Source organism: Oncorhynchus mykiss, chromosome 9 (genome assembly GCF_057628025.1).
Source record: "Oncorhynchus mykiss isolate SJ-2025 chromosome 9, ASM5762802v1, whole genome shotgun sequence".
NCBI classification, from domain to species: domain Eukaryota; kingdom Metazoa; phylum Chordata; class Actinopteri; order Salmoniformes; family Salmonidae; genus Oncorhynchus; species Oncorhynchus mykiss.
Window position 1 is genome coordinate 58,733,607 of NC_143030.1, and position 22,653 is coordinate 58,756,259.

Consider the following 22,653-nt stretch of genomic DNA (forward strand, 5'->3'; position numbering starts at 1 on the left):
AATGACATGTTTAAATGTTTAAACCAAACTGTTATCAGTAGAGTAAAAACCCTATAACTAATTGGTAGGTCTACCTCTATGAACTTGCTGAACTCCTCCCTGTGCAACTGGGTCCTGGACTTCCTGACAGGCCGACCCCAGATGGTGAGGGTTGGTAACAACACCTCTGCCATGCTGACCGTCAACACCGGGGCCCCCAAGGGACGTGTGCTTAGCCCCTCCAGTACTCCCTATTCACCCATGACTGCACGGCCACGCACGACTCCCACTCAATCATCAAGTTTGCTGACGACACAACAGTGGTAGGCCTGATCAGCAACAATGATGAGACAGCCTAAATGGAGGAGGTTAGAGCTCTGGTGGAGTGGTGTCAGGACAATAACCTCTCCCTCAACGTCAACAAAACCAAAGAGCTGATCGTGGACTACAAGAGACTGATCATAGTGCAAGCTCCCATCCACATCGACTGGGCCATAGTCAGGACGGTCAAAAGCTTCAAGTCCCTCGGTGTCCAATCACTGAGGACCTGAAATGGTCCCATCACATCGAAAATGCGGTGAAGAAGGCACTACAGCGCCTCTTTAACATCAGTCGGCTGAAGAAATTCGGCATGGCCCCTAAGAACCTCATGAACTTCACGGCAACTACACCGTCCTCAACCGCATGGCTTTTCAGAGGGTGGTGTGGTCAGCCCAACACACCATCAGTGGCACGCTGCCTGCCCTCCAGGTCATTTACAGCATTTGGTGTCGAAGGAAGGCTAAGAAGAAGATCATTAAGGACCTAAGCCACCCGGGCCACAGACTGTTCACTCTGCTACCGTCTGGCAGATGGTACAGGTTCAACGGAGCATTGACCAAGAGGCTTGGAAACAGCTTTCATCACTAGGCCATCAGGCCATTGAACAGCTATCACTAGCCATCTTCCTGCCCGGTACTCAGTCCTGCAGCTTAGAGACTTTTGTGCACACATACTCCCACACACTCACACAAAACATAAACACGCAGACTCTTGCACTCACGTATACACTCACACACGTGCATACACCCATACTCACAAACACACACACACACACAGCCAATGCTGCTGTCCCATGTACAGTATATAGAGACATGAAACACTGAACACTTCCTGTTTCTTTTATACTGTTATTCACACTTTATTTATATACTGTATTCTCGACATAGCTCATTCTAATATATCTACTACTGTACATCACATTTTAAGACGCTGTTTATACACACCGCATATTTATATACTGGATGCTTGTCATAGAAAATATGCCTACTGCTGAACATACCTATCATTTTTAGTATATATTTTCAGTGTTTATATGCATAGATTGCATTTAGATTACTGATACAGTCTTATTTGGTTTGTTAATTGGATTAGTTCTGACATTTCTTTATTTCATTTTTTATTCTTTTTTGATTATTGTGTACTTGTTTGATATTTTACTGCACTTAGGCCCTAGTAATATAAACATTTCGCTTAACCCGCTATAACATCTGCTTAAACTGTGTACGCAACCAATAACCTTTGATTTTGATTTGAACAATCATCATTCTCCCTCATGTATTATAAAATATAAAGTGTCTTAATTAAAGATATGAGTTTTTGGCAATAACAACTAGGTAGTATGGGGTGGCAGGTAGCCTAGTGTTTAGATTGTTGGGCCAGTAACCGAAAGGTTGCAAGATCGCATCCCCAAGCTGACAAGGTAAAAATCCGTCGTTCTGCCCTTGAACAAGGCAGTTAACACACTGTTCCTAGGCCGTCATTGTAAATAAGAATTGGTTCTTATCTGACTTGCCAAGTTAAATATAAAACTATGTGACTGACTGCCTCATTTGTCTTATGTAGCAACATTTGAAATAGTGTTTTTTACATTGGATAAAAGTAGAGACTCAGACCTAGAAAATTGTATATCATACACTGCAGTTGAGGAACAATGGGAAAGTAATTCTGCTTTGAAAGTAAACCCACTTTTGAGAAAATGGCACTTGAATGTTTTGATACTCCTACAGTGCCTTGCAAAAGTATTCATCCCCCTTTGCGTTTTTCCTATTTTGTTGCATTACAACCTGTAATTTAAATGGATTTTTATATGGATTTTATGTAATGGACATACACAAAACAGTCCAAATTGGTGAAGTGAAGTGAAATGAATACATGTTTAAAATAATTATAAAAAATAAAACCCGGAAAAGTGGTGCTTGCATATGTATTCACCCCCTTTGCTATGAAGCCCCTAAATAAGATCTGGTGCAACCAATTACCTTCAGAAGTGAAATCATTTGTTAAATAGTCCACCTGTGTGCAATCTAAGTGCACCATTAAATCCATTATTAAAAAATTGAAAGAATATGGCACCACAACAAACCTGCCAAGAGAGGGCCACCCACCAAAACTCACGGACCAGACAAGGAGGGAATTAATCAGAGAGGCAACAAAGAGACCAAAGATAACCCTGAAGGAGCTGCAAAGCTCCACAGCGGAGATTGGAGTATCTGTCCATAGGACCACTTTAAGCTGTACACTCCACAGAGCTGGGCTTTACAGAAGAGTGTCCAGGAAAAAATAAGCAAACATGTTTGGTGTTCGCCAAAAGGCATGTGACAGACTCCCCAAACATTTTGAAGAAGGTACTCTTGTCAGATGAGATTAAAATTGAGCTTTTTGGCCATCAAGGAAAATGCAATGTCTGGCGCAAACCCAACACCTCTCATCACCCCGAGGACACCATCCCCACAGTGAAGAATGGTGGTGGCAGCATCATGCTGTTTTTCATCGGCAGGGACTGGGAAACTGGTCAGAACTGAAGGAATGATGGATGGCGCTAAATACAGGGAAATTATTGAGGGAAACCTGTTTCAGTCTTCCAGAGATTTGAGACTGGGATGGAGGTTCACCTTCTAACAAGACAATGACCCTAAGCATACTGCTAAAGCAACACTTGAGTGCTTTAAGGGGAAACATTTAAATGTCTTGGAATGGCCTAACCTCAATCCAATTGAGAATCTGTGGTATGACTTAAAGATTGCTGTACACCAGCAGAACCCATCCAACTTGAAGGAACTGGAGCAGTTTTGCCTTGAAGAATGGGCAAAAACCCCAGTGGCTAGATGAGCCAAGCTTATAGAGACATACCCCAAGATACTTGCAGCTGTAATTGCTGCAAAATGTGGCTTTACAAAGTATTGACTTTGGGGGGTGAATAGTTATGCACTCTCAAGTTTTCTGTTTTTGTCTTATTTCTTGTTTTTCACAATGTAAAATATTTTGCATCTTCAAAGTAGTAGGCATGTTGTGTAAATCAAATTATACAAACCCCCACCCAAAAATATACTTTAATTCCAGGTTGTAAGGCAACAAAATAGGAAAAATGCCAATGGGGTGTGAATACTTTCGCAAGCCACTGTACTGGAGAGATCTTCTTTGTCTACATCCATTCAGCACTGTTCACACCCACTTAAGCCTTAGTCCCACCCATCTCTTTAAGAATTCACATATGAGGCCATGTGGCAAACACACGCTTTAGTAAAACAAGTCTAAGTTTATTTGTCACGTGCACAGGATACAGAAGGCATAAACGGTACAGTGATAGTACTTGCATAGTAGCAATATCAAAAATAGAAAGTGTCCAGATAAAAATATTTTATAATTATTTTATCATTATTAGATGACGCTTACCCGACACACTTGTCTAAATTGATGGGTCATGTGAAGGAAATGCTATAACCACTCCACCCACATCTAGCTAAGTGGATGGGTCACTATTGTCTAGACATGTACACATGCTCATGAAATACAATCAAATGGCGTAACCACCCCCAGACACACCTGTTCCTTTGATGGGTTATGTAATATTACGCCCGAAGTGGAGTCTTTTGTTTGGACACATAGATAGCTAGGTAGCTAGCTAGCTAAACAATGAACTGGCATAACCCCAACTCATACTACTACAAATACAAACATTGTCATAGCTGTAGTATGAATCTGCAGGTAGCGAAATCTAAGAAACTCGGTTCAATGTTAACTAGCTAACATTAGGCTATAACTAGCAATGGCAATTTTTTTTTTATATATATTTTTTTATTTTACCTTTATTTTACTAGGCAAATCAGTTAAGAACAAATTCTTATTTTCAATGACGGCCTAGGAACAGTGGGTTAACTGCCTGTTCAGGGGCAGAACGACAGATTTGTACCTTGTCAGCTCGGGGATTCGAACTTGCAACCTTTCGGTTACGAGTCCAAATGGATTTCTGATTTGAATAATATTACTACACAGATCATATACGTAACCTTAGCTAGCAAGCCAGAAAGCTAAAGTTTGCTAGCTAACTAACAGTAGCTAACTAACAGCTAACTACACTTTCTGACAAAATTAAAAACGTATCTGGAAAATTTTGCTAGACTTTTACATGGATGAACGCTTCATGGCAGACTGGAAACATTGAACTCCATTTTTTTTGTAGCTACATCTTGTTTGGCCAGCTTTGTGTCAAGTCACTTCGGTTCACACTGACCGTGGTGTGTGCAGAAAGTAGCCCATCACTTTTTCCTACTGATCTGACAATAGCGCCCGCTAAATTCAGGGTATTAATGTTGTTGAGAAAAGTAGCAAAACTTTTGTAGTTCTTGATGGCTATCATTATATCTTTTCAAAACCGCACAGTAGACAGGACTGTCAACACATACTGAACAGCTCATGTTAAAGACAGAAGCGTGCTACATGGCAGACCAATCCAAACTCATCTCCTGGCATGTCCAGCTCATACATTAGTTCAGCCAATCATGGCTAGTGGGAAGGTTGCTGGCTTTTTCCATGGCTAAACCAACTAGGCTCATAATTTAACAATTGTATTCATGGAATACAAGTTTGTTATTAAAGCACATGAAAATTCACATGTTCCAGAAGGCATTTCTGCCCAAAACAATTTTCTTCAAAAATAAATGTATACATTCAAATGCTGCTCCTGTGAAGTAGTGACGTGCGACATACGCCTAGTTTCCTGAAATGAGTCACATATTTCCTAAACTTACAGAAGGCTTGTAAAGTGTGGTGTACCGCACGACAGATCTCTAGGTCCGCTACTCTTTTCTATGTTTACCAATGTCCTACCACTGGCATTAACCAAGCATGTGTGTCCATGTATGCTGATGATTCAACCATATACACATCAGCAACCACAGCTAATGAAGTCATTGAAACCCTTAACAAAAAGTTGCAGTCTGTTTTGGATTGGGTGGCCAGTAATACACTGGTCCTGAACATCTCTAAAACTAAGAGCATTGTATTAGGTACACATTATTCCCTATGTTCTAGACCTGAATCTGGTAATGATTGGTGTGGCTGTTGAACATATCGAGGAGACTAAATTACTTGGTGTTACCTTAGTTTGTAAATTGTCATGGTAAAAACATATGGATTCAATGGTTGTAAAGATGGGGAGAGGTCTGTCCGTAATAATAGATGCTCTGCTTTTTTGACAGCACACTACACAAAGCAAGTCCTGAAGGCTCTAGTTTTATCTTATCTGATATATTGTACAGTCATATGGTCAAGTGCTGCAAAGAAAGCTGCTGCTGGCCCAGAACAGAGCGACACGTCTTGCTCTTCATTGTAATCAGTGGGCTAATATTAATAATATGCATGCCAGTCTCTCTTTTGGTTTTAGTTGAGGAAAGACTGACTGTGCCACTCCTTGTTTTTATAAGATACATGAATGTGTTAGAAATTCCAAATTGTTTGCATAGTCAATTTACACATAGCACCATCAGACATGCCACCAAGGGTCTTTTCACAGTCCCCAGGTCCAGAACCAATTCAAGGAAACCTACAGTATTATACAGAGCCACAAGTGCATGAATCCCTTCCATTTTATAAAGCGCAAGTGAACAGCAAATCTGGTTTAAAAAAACAAATAAAGCAACACCTCACGGCACAACGCCTCTCCCCCATGTGACCTACTTGTTGTATGTACTGACATGTATGTGTAACTGATAGATGCACACACACATTAAATACATGTTAATGTTGTTAAATATATGTAAATTATAAACTATTTTGTCTGTAATGTCTTTTTCGTTATGTGTCGGACCTCGGTAAGAATAGCTGTTGCCATTGGCGTGGGCTAATGGGGATTTACAAGCATTTCGCTACACCCACAATAGCATCTGCTAAGCAAGTGTATGTGACCAATGAAATTTGATTTGATCCTAATAAATCAAATCAAAATCGAATAATAACTGCCAAACGAAATATAAGTCTTGATATTAGTTGGCAGGGGTCTTTACTTCAACATGATTGTGTTTTGATGTATTTGTAATACCTTTTAAAACTTTAAGACCCCTTTTCCATCTGTTTGATCAGAATTCAATTAATAAATTGTTTAGGATGGAAAATGGTTGAAAAATGTATATATGCCTTTTCTTATAAGTATAGACGCTTAGCTTTCATTTGACACCAAATTTGATGTACTCTTATGAACTTCACATGTTAGTGCTTATGGGACAGGGTCCTGTTTATAGATATCAATCAGTGGAGGATTTGGAAACAGGGTAACATGTTTAAATGTTTGTTTGAGAGTTTTAATGATGATGTTAATGATGACTAAAGTGATAAAGAATGTATTCCTTCCAATGTTAAATGTAGTATTGGGGCGATGTCCTGTTTATAGATATCAATAACAGCAAAAACATTTAATCTGCCAATACTACACTGAGCCCTCTTTTGAGACATGCCAATGGTGGCAGGTTTGACAGATTTGAAGTCTGTTGTTGTTGATATTTTATAAACAGGAAGTGGCCCCGCTGTGCATGCTGATGTCGTGTCTCTGAGTCTACCTTTAAGTTTTCATATTCAAAATCATACTCACATCAAGCCATGTCTAATTCTGAGTTTATATTATATGACACCCTTCAGTGCTATTTCGCAGAATAATCTAATTGCCCCTTGGGAATCAAGATGACATTCTATGCTGAATATTATGATCAGCTAAACTAGGCCTGATTTTTTTTTTATTTTATTTTTTACAGTTAATCATGACTGGATTGAAGAACTAAACCTGTAAAATCAAGGATAAATCCTTGCTGCATTTGACAGCACAGAGCATTATTTTAAAGCCTTAATCTTTGAAAATGTATTACACTATTTTTTTAGTGTCGGACCTTTGCCATTTCAGGTGCTCAATTTGCCAGAGTTTAGTTAGTCAGAGAGCAGAATTTTGCCTGAGAGGAAAATTCAGGTCTGTCTGGATTTTAGTCCTAGATTAGGCCTAAAGTGCTTTTTAGTCTAGGATTATGCTTATTGCATGTCTGGGAAACCAACCCTTCAAAACTACTACTATCCCTTTTGGTTTAAAATGTGCACCGACGCCATATCTAAAATGGCCTCTCCTTTTCTCCCCAGTCCGATGTCTGCTCTACGGCCGGGGAGCTGTCTAGGGCGTCAGGTGTGGATCCTCCTGGCCATGACCCACCTCACCCTGGATTTCTCCCTGTGTAGCCCCCTCAGTCAGGGCCTGGGGATCAAGCTCATCCCCAAACCTGTGCCTCGCCCCCGGCCCCACTCGGCGCCCCTCTGGGAAACTCCCAACATTCTCCATTGGAGGACTGTGAGCACTCTGGCTCACCGGCTCCTCAACCCCGTTCCACTGCCAGACAGCAGGGGAGGGCCAGTGCCAAAGGTCAGGGGTCAAAAGTACAGGAGACTGGCACACAAAGGACAGCCATGTAAGGAGTGCCGGTTGAAATACACATCCACCGAGGTGGGGGATTCGGCAGCAGCGGTAGGTCTTCCCAGGGGGAGCAAAACAGACGTGGTGAGGTTGTTACGGAGGGCTCGGAGACAGCTGAAATGGGACGCCGATGACAAATCTCAAGATGGCAGGACCACGACTGTGGCCGGATATATCGACTGGGGACCCACAGGGACGGAGGACAACTTTGACGATGGTGAGGGGAAAACGGCAGCCAACTCCACACTGTCCACCAAGGCCTTGACCACTACTGTGGCCACCACCACCACTACCACCACCAAGAGTCCACAGAGGACGTTCGCAGTGGTGACCACACCACACCCTAGGATGCTGAGCACCACCAAGGCCAGCGTCAGTTTAGGGGAGACTGTCAAACCACCAAAGCCATATGGAGACACACCAGGTAAAACTTCTTTCCTATGTTTTCTATCATGCAATTTCAAAAGTCATTCATCTGTATTTCTATCCTGTTTTAAGTGCAGCTGGATTTGGCATGTCAAGGCTAGTCAGGAAGACAGCAGGAGTGCATCACGTTATTATACACCCATTGCTAACTGTTTGAAGCAAGATTTTGGCATGAATTGCAGTTGTCTGGGACAGATAAGTAAAGAATGTGTTGAATATTTGTGTAAAATAAGTGAAATATCATTCAGTGATGTAAGTGTTCTTATTTTGACATATCTAGGGTATTGAGAGTAATGGACCCCTCAAAATTGTTCAACTATTCAAAGCACATCTTCCCTAACCATCGGCCAATTAATATTTTAGGACACTTAATCTTTCCCCTGAATTTAAAGGAGCTGTGACTCAGAGCAAACTGTTTTGTTTTATTCAGCAGTTTTTGTTTTCAGAATAGGCATATGCCATGTTTATACCTCTGTAGTTACATTGCCTATCGTAAGTATTCACCCCCTTAGATTTCTTAACATTTTATTGTGGGATTAAAATGGATTTAATTGTCTTTTCTTGTCAACGATCTACACAAAATACTTTAATGTCAAAGTGCTAGAACAATTCTAAATGGAAAAAAAATAAATGAAAAATAAAAAACAAATATATCTTGAGTATTCACACCCATTAGTCAACACATGCTAGAAACACTTTGGCAGCGATTACAGCTGTGAGTCTATTTGGTTAAGTCTCTGAGCTTTGCACACCTGGATTGTGCAATATTTGCACGTTATTTTTTTTTTAATTCTTCAAGCTTTGTCAACTTGGTTGTTGATGGTTGGTAGACAGCCATTTTCAAGTCTTGTCATAAGATCAGCTCCCAGTCTCTGGTGGAAAGCAGACTGAACCAGGATTTCCTTTACAGTTTTGCCTGAAAAACTGCTCAGTCCTTGATGACGACAAGCATACCCATAACAGGATGCAGCCACCCCCATGCTTGAAAATATGGAGAATTGTACTGAGTGATGTGGTGTTGGATTTGCCCCAAACATAACAATTTGTATTCAGGACAAAAGGTTAATTCCTTTGCCACATTTTTTGCAGTATAACTTAAGTGTCTTGTTGCAAACAGGATGCATGTTAAGAACTACTTTTATTATGTGCAGGATTAGATTAGTATTGTAGAGTAACTACAATATTGTTGATCCTATCACAGTCATTAAACTCATACTTTTTAAAAATCACCATTGACCTCATGCAACTCAGTTTGGAAGGATGCCAGTATCTTTGTAGTGACTGGGTGTATTGATACACCCCCCAAAGCCAAATTAATAACTTCACCATGCACAAAGGGATATTCAGCTTTTTCTTTTTTTTTACCAATCTACCAATTGGTGCCCTTCTTTTTGAGGCACTGGAAAACCTCCCTGGTCTTTGTGGTTGAATCTGTGCCTGAAATCCAATCCACTACTTGACTGAGGGACTTTACAATTACAGTATGTGTATGTGTGGGGTACAGAGATGGACATTAAAAATAATGTTAACCTTACTAGGGCAGGTGTTCAACCCCTCAACAACATTCTGGTGAAAAGGCAGCGCGCAAAATTCATTTAAAAAAAATGTAATTATGTAACTTTCACACATTAACAAGTCCAATACAGCAAATGAAAGATAAACATCTTGTTAATCTACCCATCGTGTCCGATTTCAAAAATGCTTTACAGCGAAAGCACAACATTAGGTCATAGCCAAGTCAAAAAAACACAGCCATTTTTCCAGCCAAAGATAGGAGTCACAAAAAGCAGAAATATAGATACAATTAATCACTAACCTTTGATGATCTTCATCAGATGACACTCATAGGACATCATGTTACACAAATGTGCAGTAATGTTTTGATTCCAAAATATCTGGTGATTTTGCAGAAATACTCATAATAAACATTGATAAAAGATTCAACTGTTATTCACAGAATTAAAGACAGACTTCTCCTTAATGCAACCGCTGTGTCAGATTTTAAAAAAACTTTACGGAAAAAGCATAATCTGAGAACAGTGCTCAGAGACCAATCCAGCAAAGAAATAGCCACCATTTTGGAGTCAACAGACGTAAGAAAAAACACTATAAATATTCACTTACCTTTGATGATCTTCATCAGAAGGCACTCCCAGGAATCCCAGTTCGACAATAAATGACTGATTTGTTCCATAAAGTCCATCATTTAGCCGCTTGTTGTTCGCATTTTCAGCCCAGTATAAGCCAAACGATGTATGGAATCAATCTTTAGGATAAGTCATCAATAAGGTTCCAACCGGAGAATTTCATTGTCTGAAGAAAAGCACTAGAACGAGAGCAAACTCTGTCGGGGGCGCGCTTCACAAGCCTGAGACACCCTGCCAGACCACTGACTCAAAGAGCTCTCATGAGCCCCTCCTTTATAGTAGAATCCTCAAACCATTTTCTAAAGACGGTTGACATCTAGTGGAAGCCCTAGGAAGTGCAACTTCATCCATATCTCACTGTGAATTCAATAGGGACTAGGTTGAAAATCGACCAACCTCAGATTTCTCACTTCCTGTTTGGATTTCTTCTCAAGTTTTTGCCTGCCATATGAGTTCTGTTATACTCACAGACATCATTCAAATAGTTTTAGAAACTTCAGAGTGTTTTATATATAATACTAATAATAATATGCATATATTAGCATCTGGGACAGAGTAGGAGGCAGTTCACTCTGGGCACGCTATTCATCCAAAAGTGAAATGCTGCCCCCTAACCCAAAAAAGGGTAACTCATATTATATTAGTCCATGCAACTTATTATGTGATTTGTTAAGCAAATTTCTACTCCCAAACTTATCTAGCCTTGCCATAACAATGGGGGTGAATACTGATACAGAAAAACCAATACATTGTATTTATTTATTTATTGTTAATTTTGTATTTTCATAGAATATCCATTTCACTTTGACATTATGGAGTATTTTGTGTAGATCAGTGACAATTAATCACAATTAAATCCATTTCAATCCCACTTTGTAACGCAACAAAATGTGAAAGGAATCCAAGGGGGGTGATTTCTTATGATAGGCACTATAGGTCTATTCGTTTATACGGGCATTGTATTACTGTTTTGAAAGTGGGGCGGCAGGGTAGCCTAGTGGTTAGAGCGTTGGACTAGTAACCGGAAGGTTGCGAGTTCAAACCCCCGAGCTGACAAGGTACAAATCTGTCGTTCTGCCCCTGAACAGGCAGTTAACCCACTGTTCCCAGGCCGTCATTGAAAATAAGAATTTGTTCTTAACTGACTTGCCTGGTTAAATAAAGGTAAAATAAAATAAAAAAAAAAACTGTTTTGAAAGTGTTAAATATATTGTGATTTGCAGATAGAGCATTGTTAAATTGTTCTTACCACATGCTTGTGGTACCATGGTATAACTAAATATACAGTACCAGTCAAGGATTTTTCTTTACTTTTACTATTTTCTATGTTGTAGAATAATAGGGAAGACATCAAACTATGATATAAGACATATGGAATCATGTAGTAAGTGTTAAACAAATGAAAATATATTTTATATTCTTCAAAGTAGCCACTTTTTGCCTTGATGACAGCTTTGCACACTCTTATCATTCTCTCAACCAGCTTCATGAGGAATGCTTTTCCAACAGTCTTGAAGAAGTTCCCACATATGCTGAGCACTTGTTGGCTGCTTTTCCTTCACTCTGTGGTCCAACTCATCCCAAACCATCTCAATTGGGTTGAGATCGGGTGATTGTGGATGCCAGATCATCTGATACAGCACTACATCACTCTCCTTCTTGGTTAAATAGCCCTTACACAGCCTGGAGGTGTGTTGGGTCATTGTCCTGTTGAAAAATAAATGATAGTCCCACTAAGCGCAAACCAGATGGGATGGTGTATTGCGGCAGAATGCTGTGATAGCCATGCTGTTAACGGTGCCTTGAATTCTAAATAAATCACTGACAGTGTCCACAGCAAAGCAACCCCACACCATCTCCGTGTTTCACGGTGGGAACCACACATACAGAGATCATCTGTTCACCTACTCTGCGCCTCACAAAGACACGGCGGTTGGAACCAAAAATCTCAAATTTGGACTCATCCGACCAAAGGACAGATTTCCACCGGTCTAATGCCCATTGTTGTGTTTCTTGGCCCAAGCAAGTCTCTTCTTATTTTTGGTGTCCTTTACTGGTGGTTTCTTTGCAGCAATTCGACCATGAAGGCCTGATTCACGTGGTTTCCTATGAACAGTTGATGTTGAGATGTCACAACACAACTAATTGGCTCAAACGCATTAAGAAAGAAAGAAATTCCACAAATTAACTTTGAACAAGGCATACCTGTTAATTGAAATTCATTCTCACCTCATGAAGCTGGTTGATAGAATGCCAAGAGTGTGCCAAAACTGTCATCAAGGCAAAGGGTGGCTACTTTGAATAATATTTTGTTTTGATTAACACTTTTATGGTTACTACATGATTCCATATGTGTTATTTCATAGTTTTGATGTTTTCTTTATTTTTCTACAGTGTAGAAAATATTTAAAAAATAAGAAAAACCGAGGGCCTTAAGTAAAATTAATGCCATAAAGATTTGCACAATAGGAGAGATATGCACAAACATGACAGATATGGCAAACCTGCAACTCATTACACCTGACTTTTGGCAGGGATTTGACGACAAGAAAAAGACAAGAAGTTTACCCACAAAGAAAAAAAGTTATTACGATAGAAAGCGATTTGTAGTCGTAAAATCACAGCCAAAGGTCAGGTACCTAAGCGCTTCCAAATATGGAGTTGGAGGTTTGCCATATCTGTCATGTTTGTGCATATCTCTCCTATGTGCAAATCTTTATGCCAGTCATTTTACTTAAGGCCCTCGATTTACATATACAAATCAAATGGTGTTTGTTTGTTAATAGTGAATTGCATTTGTGGATAGTGATTTACATTTGTGGAAAGTAATTTATATTTGTGGATTGGTGATTTACATTTGCGAATTCATTTGACGTGATATTGATCCCATATTAAATGTTGTTACCGATTACTGTCCATTTGATGTACAAAGTAATATGTGATTTTATGGTCTCTCCAAGTCTCTCCATGCCGCGAACACATGAAGTGGACTGGCTATGCACATTAGATTGACCATTTAATGAAATCAACGAAGAGGCTCTGCTTCTTTAATGGACTATGCAGGTGGCAGTAAAACCAGAGTGAGGTTTAATGATGTATGACCTAGCACTATGTTAACTGACTTTTCCCATTGGGTAAATTTACATGAATGTCATACAATCACGTTCCCACTGCAGAGGGCAACCAAAGGGTCCGCTGAAATATATTGACCACTAAACTGTACAAGTGTTAAAACATCTCAAGACATTGTAGACTATGGACATTTGGCCAGATGTGGTAAATGCCAATACATAACTATGCAGTAGGATGATGTCATTGAACATACAGTGCCTTCAGAAAGTATTCATACCCCTTGACTTGTTCCACATTTTGTTGTGTTAGACTGAATTCAGAATGAATTCTGAATTCTCACCAATCTACACAGAATACCCCATAATCACAAAGTGAACACGTTTTTAGAATTTTTTGCACATTTATTGAAAAGGAAATACACATCTAATTTACATATGTATTCACACCCCTGAGTCAATACATGTTAGAATCACCTTTGGCAGCAATTACAGCTGTGAGTGTTTCCGGGTAAGTCTCTAAGAGCTTTGACCACCTGGATTGTACAATATTTGCACATTATTATGTTTCAAATCCTTCAAGCTCTGTCAAGTTGGTTGTTGATTATTGCCAGACATCCATTTTCAAGTCTTGCTATCGATTTTCAAGCTGATTGAAGTCAAAACTGTTACTCGGCCACTCAAGAACATTCAACGTCATCTTGGTAAGAAACTCCAGTGTATATTTGGCTTTGTGTTTTAGATTATTGTCCTGCTGAAAGATTAATTTGTCTCCCAGTGTCTGTTGGAATGCAGAGTGAACCATGTTTTCCTCTAGGATTTTGCCTTCAGGCTGTTACACAACAAAATGTTGAAAACGTTAATTGGTGTGAATACTTTCTGAAGGCTAGTGAAATGGGAAACTGCCATACTTCTACAGTAGACTATATCTTAACTTTTAGCTTTGACCCAGTGGTACAGATGTTTCAATTCATATGAACCCAGCCCCATCCAGACCTACTCAGCTGGATTTTCTCAGACTGTGCAGAACACACACTCATGACTCCATTCTATGTGCACCAAAGTTACAATCTGTTTCTCTGAAGTGCCTTTTGAAAGTCTAACACTGTAAGATCATATTTTATAACTTAGCTAGCCATGTAGGCAATAGAATAAGCTTTCAAATGATGCACACCTGACCCATATTACAATTTATAATGGTATGTTTTTGGATTACGTAAACAACAACAGTAATTGTGTGTTGGTGGGGATGCAGGGCTGTGTTCGAAACAAAAGACTACCAGCATGCTTATGTTACTCAATGGCAAATCTAGGAGAGCTCAAAAAAGTACCTTATAATTGAAGAGTGTATGTTCTAAGTTTAGATTTAAAACAAATAACAACTGTCCATTTTTCCTGGTGGATCAGAAAAAGTGTGTCCTTGATTTGGTTAACACCACATAGTACTGTGGTTCGTCCTTTACAAGTTGCAGCTTACTGCAGCACAGCTTGCATGGTGCCGCAGAATTATATGGCACGTTATTTAAGAATCAGCTATTGTAACCACTAAAGCTAGTTAGAGCTAGTTTGACCACCAGAGGGGATCTTTGAGAAGCATTTAATTGCCTTCATTAGTGGCTGTGCTAGAGAATTTAGGAGCTTTTTTTGTAAGAACATAGTATATGGGACTGATTTTAAGAAATTGTGCTTAATTAATATGATTAATATTGTTGTTTCTATTCCAAGAAAAATGAAAAACCCCCAGGGTTTCCGTTAGGATGACAGGATGAGGCTACAATACTAAGAGCATAACATTTCCACACCCTAATTGTAGTCTAACCAATACCCAAACGGAGATTCAGTGAAAATAAAAAATCGCATTGATTTATCAAGACCAGTCCCCATGCTTGTCTCAGAGCAGCGTGAAAAGGTGCTAAAATAGTTGACCACAGTGAGTAGGCAATTGCTTCAAATCCTATTACTTCAATATGCTCTTTAAATAAATAAGACCTACACCACTTTTAACAGCACATTACTGAACTCTAGTGAGACTCATGTCGCCTACGGTAGGCCTACAGTATATCAGAGTATTTTTTGTTCAATGACGTGACCGCCAATAATTACATATGGGTCTCGCCGTGGCGGCCGGCACGGGTATCAAATCTGTAGCAACGCATCTTGCACTGCGATGCAGTGTCTTAGATCGTTGCGCCAATCAGGAGGGCTATTATAATACTGTACATGGTGTCCAGGTCAAGATAACCAAAACATGTCTTTATTAAAGTATATCATAAAGAATGTTGGTAGTTATTTATTTTGATCCAAGCCATGAATGAGTGAGTTACTCAGCTTTATGTAGGTGCCGGGCTATATGACTGTGCCATCAACTTGATAATATATAACGATATTTCATAGGTTATTTTGTTTTCAAAAAAACAAAAGTGAGAGATTGTAATCTGAATAAAGGACATTATCATATTTGTAAAGGCCAAAACATTTATTTCTGTTTTTAGAGAGAGAGAAACGCTGGGCCAATTGTGCACCGCCCTATGGGACTCCCAATCACGGTTGGATGTGATACATAATAATAATAATACTTTTTGTTGTATTATTTGTTTTGTCTTTTCTGGTGGATTATACTGAAATTGCAACCATTCACGGCCGGTTGTGATACAGCCAACCTAACTAAGAAATTAAAAAAAGAAACGTCCTCTCACTGTCAAATGAGTTTATTTTCAGCAAAATTAACATGTGTAAATATTTGTATGAACATAACAAGATTCAACAACTGAGACAAAAACTAAACAAGTTCCACAGACATGTGACTAACAGAAATGGAATTATGTGTCCCTGAGCAAAGGGGGAGGGGGGTCAAAATCAAAAGTAAAAGTCAGTATCTGGTGTGGCCACCAGCAGCATTAAGTACTGCAGTGCATCTCCTCCTCATGGACTGCACCAGATGTGCCAGGTCTAGCTGTGAGATGTTACCCCACTCTTCCACCAAGGCACCTGCAAGTTCCCAGACATTTCTGGAGGGAATGGTCCTAGCACTCACCCTCCAATCCAACAGGTCCCAGACGTGCTCAATGGGATTGAGATCCGGGCTCTTTTGCTGGCCATGGCAGAACACTGACATTCCTGTCGTGCAGGAAATCACGCACAGAACGAGCAGTATGGCTGGTGGAATTGTCAAGCTGGAGGGTCATGTAAGGATGAGCCTGCAGGAAGGGTACCACGTGAGGGAGGAGGATGTCTTCCTTGTAACGCACAGCGTTGAGATTGCCTGCAATGACAACATTGTCAGTCCAATGATGCTGTGACACACCGCCCAAGACCATGACGAACCCTCCACCTCCAAATCGATCCCGCTCCAGAGTACAGGCCTCAGTGTAATGCTCATGCCTTCAACGATAAATGCAAATCCAACCATCACCCCTGGTGAGACAAAAACGCGACTCGTCAGTGAAGAGCACTTTTTCCCAGTCCTGTCTGGTCTAGCGACAGTGGGTTTGTGCCCATAGGCAACGTTGTTGCCGGTGATGTCTGGTGAGGACCTGCCTTACAACAGGCCTACAAGCCCTCAATCAAGCTTCTCTCAGCCTATTGCAGACAGTCTGAGCACCGATGGAGGGATTGTGCGTTCCTGGTGTAACTTGGGCAGTTGTTGTTGCCATCCTGTACCTGTCCCGCAGGTGTGATGTTCGGCTGTACTGATCCTGTGCAGGTGTTGTTACATGTGGTCTGCCACTGCGGGGACGATCAGCTGTCCGTCTTGTCTCCCTGTAGCGCTGTCTTAGGCTCTCACAGTACAGACATTACAATTTATTTCCCTGGCCACATCTGCAGTCCTCATGCCTCCTTGCAGCATGCCTAAGGCATGTCCACGCAGATGAGCAGGGACCCTGGGCATCTTTCTTTTGGTGTTTTTCAGAGTCAGTAGAAAGGCCTCTTTAGTCCCCTAAGTTTTCATAACTGTGCCCTTAATTGCCTACCGTCTGTAAGCTTTTAGTGTCATAACAAGCATTGCATGTTAATTAATTGTTTCTGGTTCATTGAACACGCATAGGAAACCAAGTTTAAACACTTTAAAATGATAATCTGTGAAGTTATTTGAATTTTTACGAATTATCTTTGAAAGTCAGGGTCCTGAAAAAGGGACGTTTCTTTTTTTGATGAGTTTATAATTCTAAATTAATAATAATAATCGCTTTGTTTAACAAATAACAATATTTTAGATATGATTTTGTTTTCAAATAACGTAACATTAGCAAGAAAAAAGGACATTCTTGAACATGTGGTGAGACATTGCTACTAATTTCTAAATAAAGACAGTTTGTTTTTAGAGGGAGAGAAACCAAAAACCTACAGTCATCTCATGGGTCTCCCAGTCAAGGCCAGCACAGATATTGAACCAGCATCTGTAGCAACATAGCTTGCACTGCGATGCAGTGTCTTAGACCGGCACTCAGGCACTGTACAACGTGACTGGTCGGGAGTAGGCTACAGAACTACAGTAAGAGCAAAAATAATCCTAACATTTCCACACCCTAATTGTAGTCTAAGTTTCTCTTAGAATAAAAACCTTAGTGTAACAACAGTTTAGTAAGTAATACTGAAGTCGTGCACAATTATCCGTTTCTATTTTGGTATATGTCACCCATTCATTGTCAGTTAGAGACACAGTAGCGCCATGGGACCAGTAGCGCCGTCTCCCCCTTGCGCTGGTCTGGAGCAATGAAGTAGTGACGCAGGGTACCGTACTAAACCACAAGTCCCGCAGCATAATCTTAAAACTTTTTGTGGAGCATCCACTGTAATTTGTTCCTGAATATATACTGCAAATCAGTTTCACAAAAAATGTCTAACAATTTTCTGGCTCATGAATAGCTACGACTAAGGTCCCTTTTTTTGTGATTCTGTTATATTTATCAGCATGTTCCACATTTTTGACTAATCTCACATGGTTCCCAACCCATATCTCCACAGATGGCCAGGTTTGGAGTCAGTTTGTGCACACCAGTAAGGCAGCAGATTGCTCGGTTTCAAACATTGTTACAATTAGAACGCACTTTAGATCCTCATTCCCAGCAGCGTAGTCCATCACCGGACACACACAGGATTTATACAGCTGAGAATAAGCACATTAACCAAGATCCTTACATAGGTAGATTCTGCAGGCTCTACCTGCAGAATCTACTAGTGATCTAATGCCATCTTCCAAGATGTGTTCATCCAGAGTGAAACCAAGGTATTTATAGAGCACTATGTAGAATAATGGGGTTGTGCCAAAACAATAGTTGTGTGCACTTCTCTGAACTCCTTTCTTTATGAAATGATCAATCTGGGTCTTCTCTTGATTTAACGCTAGTCTCCATTTATTACACCATCAATTAACAATATTCAACATATTCTGGAGGTCATCTTCGGTCTCTGCAAGGAGAACTATGTCAGCAGCATACAACAAGATGGAATATTTCCGCAACTTCAACATCAAGTTTAGCATGTTTGATTTGTAGGGCTAAATCATTAACATGTTGTGGAAATAAAGCGGGTAAGGGTGCGTCTCCCTGCTTTACACAGTGAAAAGTTGGAAATCAGCCAGTCCTTAGGTCATTGGCACTGGTCACTTTAATAATGTTTACATATTGTTTTTCCCACTTCATATGTATATACTGTATTCTGGCTCTGTAACTACTCCTGTAGTCACCTTTACTGCTCATATACTGTCCATATCTATACACACAATCATATACATGCACTGTATATATTTACATTCCAGGCTCTGACAATGCTCATTCTAATAGTTATATATTTCGCATTATTTTGGGGATTTGCATGTATTGTTTTGTATTATTAGGTATTACTGCATTGATGGGGCTAGGAAAATAAGCATTTTGCTACACCCGCAAAAACATTGAAGTCGGGAGTTTACAAACACCTTGGCCAAATACATTTAAACTCAGTTTTTCACAATTCCTGACATTTAATCCTAGTTAGAATTCCCTGTCTGAGATCAGTTAGAATCACCACTTTATTTTAAGAATGTGAAATGTCAGAATAATAGTAGAGAGAATGATTTATTTCAGCTTTAATTTATTTCATCGCATTCCCAGCGGGTCAGAATTTACACACACTCAATTACTATTTGGTAGCATTGCCTTTAAATTGTTCAACTTGGGTCAAACAATTCAGGTAGCCTTCCACAAGCTTCCCACAATAAGTTGGAAGAATTTTGACCCATTCCTCCTGACAGAGCTGGTGTGACGGAGTCAGGTTTGTAGGCCTCCTTACTCACACACGCTTTTTCAGTTCTGCCCACAAATTGTCTATAGGATTGAGGTCAGGGCTTTGTGATGGCCACTCCAATACCTTGACTTTTTTGTCCTTAAGCCATTTTGCCACAACTTTGGAAGTGTGCTTGGGGTCATTGTCCATTTGGAAGACCCATTTGCGACCAAGCTTTAACTTCCTGACTGATGTCTTGAGATATTGATTCAATATATCCACATAATTTTCCGTCCTCATGATGCCATCTATTTTGTGAAGTGCACCAGTCCCCCCTGCAGCAAAGCACCCCCACAACATGATGTTGCCACCCCCTGTGCTTCACGGTTGGGATGATGTTCTTCGGCTTGCAAGCCTCCCCTTTTTTCATCCAAACATAACGATTGTCATTATGGACAAAGTGTTATAATTTTGTTTCATCAGACCAGAGGACATTACTCCAAAAAGTACGATCTTTGTCCCCATGTGCAGTTGTAAACCGTAGTCTGTTTTTTATGGCGGTTTTGGAGCATTGGCTTCTTCCTTGCTGAGCGGCCTTTCAGGTTATATCGATATAGGACTCATTTTACTGTGGATATAGATACTTTTGTACCTGTTTCCTCTAGTATCTTCACAAGGTCATTTGCTGTTGTTCTGGGATTGATTTGCACATTTCACACCAAAGTACGTTCATCTCTAGGAGATAGAACGCGCCTCCTACCTGAGCGGTATGACGGCTGCGTGGTTCCATGGTGTTTATACTTGCATACTATTGTTTGTACAGATGAACGTGGTACCTTCAGCGTTTGGAATTTGCTCCTATGGATGAACCAGACTTGTGGAGGTCTACAATTGTTTTTCTGAGGTCTTAGCTGATTTCTTTCAATTTTCCCATGATGTCAAGCAAAGAGGCACTGCTTGAAGGTAGGTCTGGAACAACATCCACAGGTACACCTCCAATTGACTTGAAATGATGTCAATTAGCCTATCAGAAGCTTCTAAATCCATGACATCATTTTCTGGACATTTCCAAGCTGTTTAAAGGCACGGTCAACTTAGTGGATGTAAACTTCTGACCCACTGGAGTTGTGATACAGTGAATTATAAGTGAAATAATCTGTCTGTCAACAATTGTTGGAAAAGTTACTTGTGTCATGCACAAAGTAGATGTCCTAACCGACTTGCCAAAACTATAGTTTGTTAACAAGAAATTGGTTGAGTGGTTGAAAAATGAGTTTTAATGACTCCAACCTAAGTGTATGTAAACTTCCTACTTCAACTGTAAGTGTACGTAACCATTATAATTTAAATAGATTAAATGTAATATCAGTGAAGCACCTAGGTGCCCAGCAACAAGCTCTGACAATAATTGTGTATTTGCCTTTTTCTGATCATTATTCTTTAGTGATCCTGTGGCCCACTGTGTGAAGTAGATTTAAGCCTCCAGATGCTGGCTGATTGTTCCCGGTGATGTTGTGCTAGCTCCGCTCAGCTCTCTCAAAGCCGCGCAGATGGAACTGTCAGCTTCATTATGGATATGAGTGAGATGATTAAAACTGCCGTCCATCCTCCTGGCTGATCGCTCAAGTCTCCTTATCGCGTTCTGAAGTCGAGAGGTAAAACGAGGCAGTGGAGTCAATAAGTAAAAATGAAATCCCACCAAAAATGTGATGAATGCATTGAAAATGTATAGAACCTGCTGCAGCTGCTAATTCAGGTCTTGTTATCACACTCTGAAGAGGTGAGGTGAAACGAACAGTCAGTTAAATAAGCAAGTCCAGAATCCCCCTGAAGCACATATAAAATGTACGTTAAGTACAGTACTCGAGTGCTGCAGTTAGGTATCTATATTTAAAGAGGTGTGCAAATTTGGCAAAAGCCATGCCACCAATGCTACATTGTGACCTCTGAGAGCCTTGTAGAGGTGTAGGCTACAATAGAGTGAGAGGCTCTTCAGGCAGAAAGAGAGAAACTTTCCCCACTGGTTACCATGGCAATCTAATAATCTCACCATTACTCTATATTTACTCTCGATAAGCTGGGTAAAAATGAATTTTCTTCCCGAGCGTTAAATCTGGACTTAAATGCTGATGCCCGGTGACAGCCATGCAGAGTCGAGCCTTCTGATTTATAGAAACTCGGCCAAGAAGAGATGAAGAGTAGCCAGAATGAACAGATGCTGTTTTACTTCATGTTTCCAATGCACAGCTCTTTCATGGCTGACATCTCCTCTGAGAGGAAAAGGTGCACTATTGGCAAGCGACCATTTTAAAAACCTTTTGTTGTTTCTGTATTGGCTAGCTAGACTCCAACACCTTATTCATCCAAACAGGTCAGGAGATAGCAAATTGTTCCTTTACCCAATGTCAACTAGAAATATGAGGTGTTGGTGTACCTATTTTAGAATGCAATCTCTAACGTCATTTGTTTGTTTTACACAAATTCAGACATCAATATCAAGTCAGATATTTGAGTGGGGAGGATATGCCAGGGATTACGGTTGAATACATCACACTCATAAAACTTTCTCTCTGTTATGTAGTCCCACTTGTTGGTGGCAATCCCCTTTCTGTACTTAAAAAGTGACTGCCAATACAAAGCATTGATTCAATGAAGAAATAGTTCTGTCAAAATTGACCACAAAGTGTAAGTAGGATAATTTTGGTCATAAAGTCAGCCACATCTTAAAGTTTGAAACACCCGTGCATCACAACATGTAAATTAAGTTTAGGTGTTAATTTGACGATGTTCATTTGCCAACTAACATGGGGTGAACAGCTGCAGTGTTGCTCTCTATCCAATAGCATAGAGAGTGAGACAGACCTGCCCAGCAGCTCCGACTTTGTTTAGATAAGACAAAACATTGAAAATTATTTTACTTGAGAAATACTGCACCAAAACCTTAATTAGATGTCAAATTGCGCAACTAAAACATCCTTGGCTAAACCATAAAAACAAACCACAGATTTCTTGAGTTATCTTAGATTAATTCTGCGTAGAATCGGTCAGGAAACACACCTCCAAG

At 40.1% G+C, this 22,653-nt stretch overlaps 1 protein-coding gene across 1 annotated transcript in view; it reads left to right on the forward strand.

Annotated features, from left to right (window-relative positions):
* Nucleotides 1–22,653, forward strand: part of LOC110532391 (adherens junction-associated protein 1) — a 74,049-nt gene that overhangs the window by 44,851 nt on the left and 6,545 nt on the right. The window contains exon 2 of the mRNA XM_021616263.3: nucleotides 7,417–8,168. Coding sequence (XP_021471938.1) covers nucleotides 7,421–8,168 — 748 coding nt within the window. The 5' untranslated portion in view covers nucleotides 7,417–7,420. The remainder of the gene's footprint in view (nucleotides 1–7,416; nucleotides 8,169–22,653) is intronic.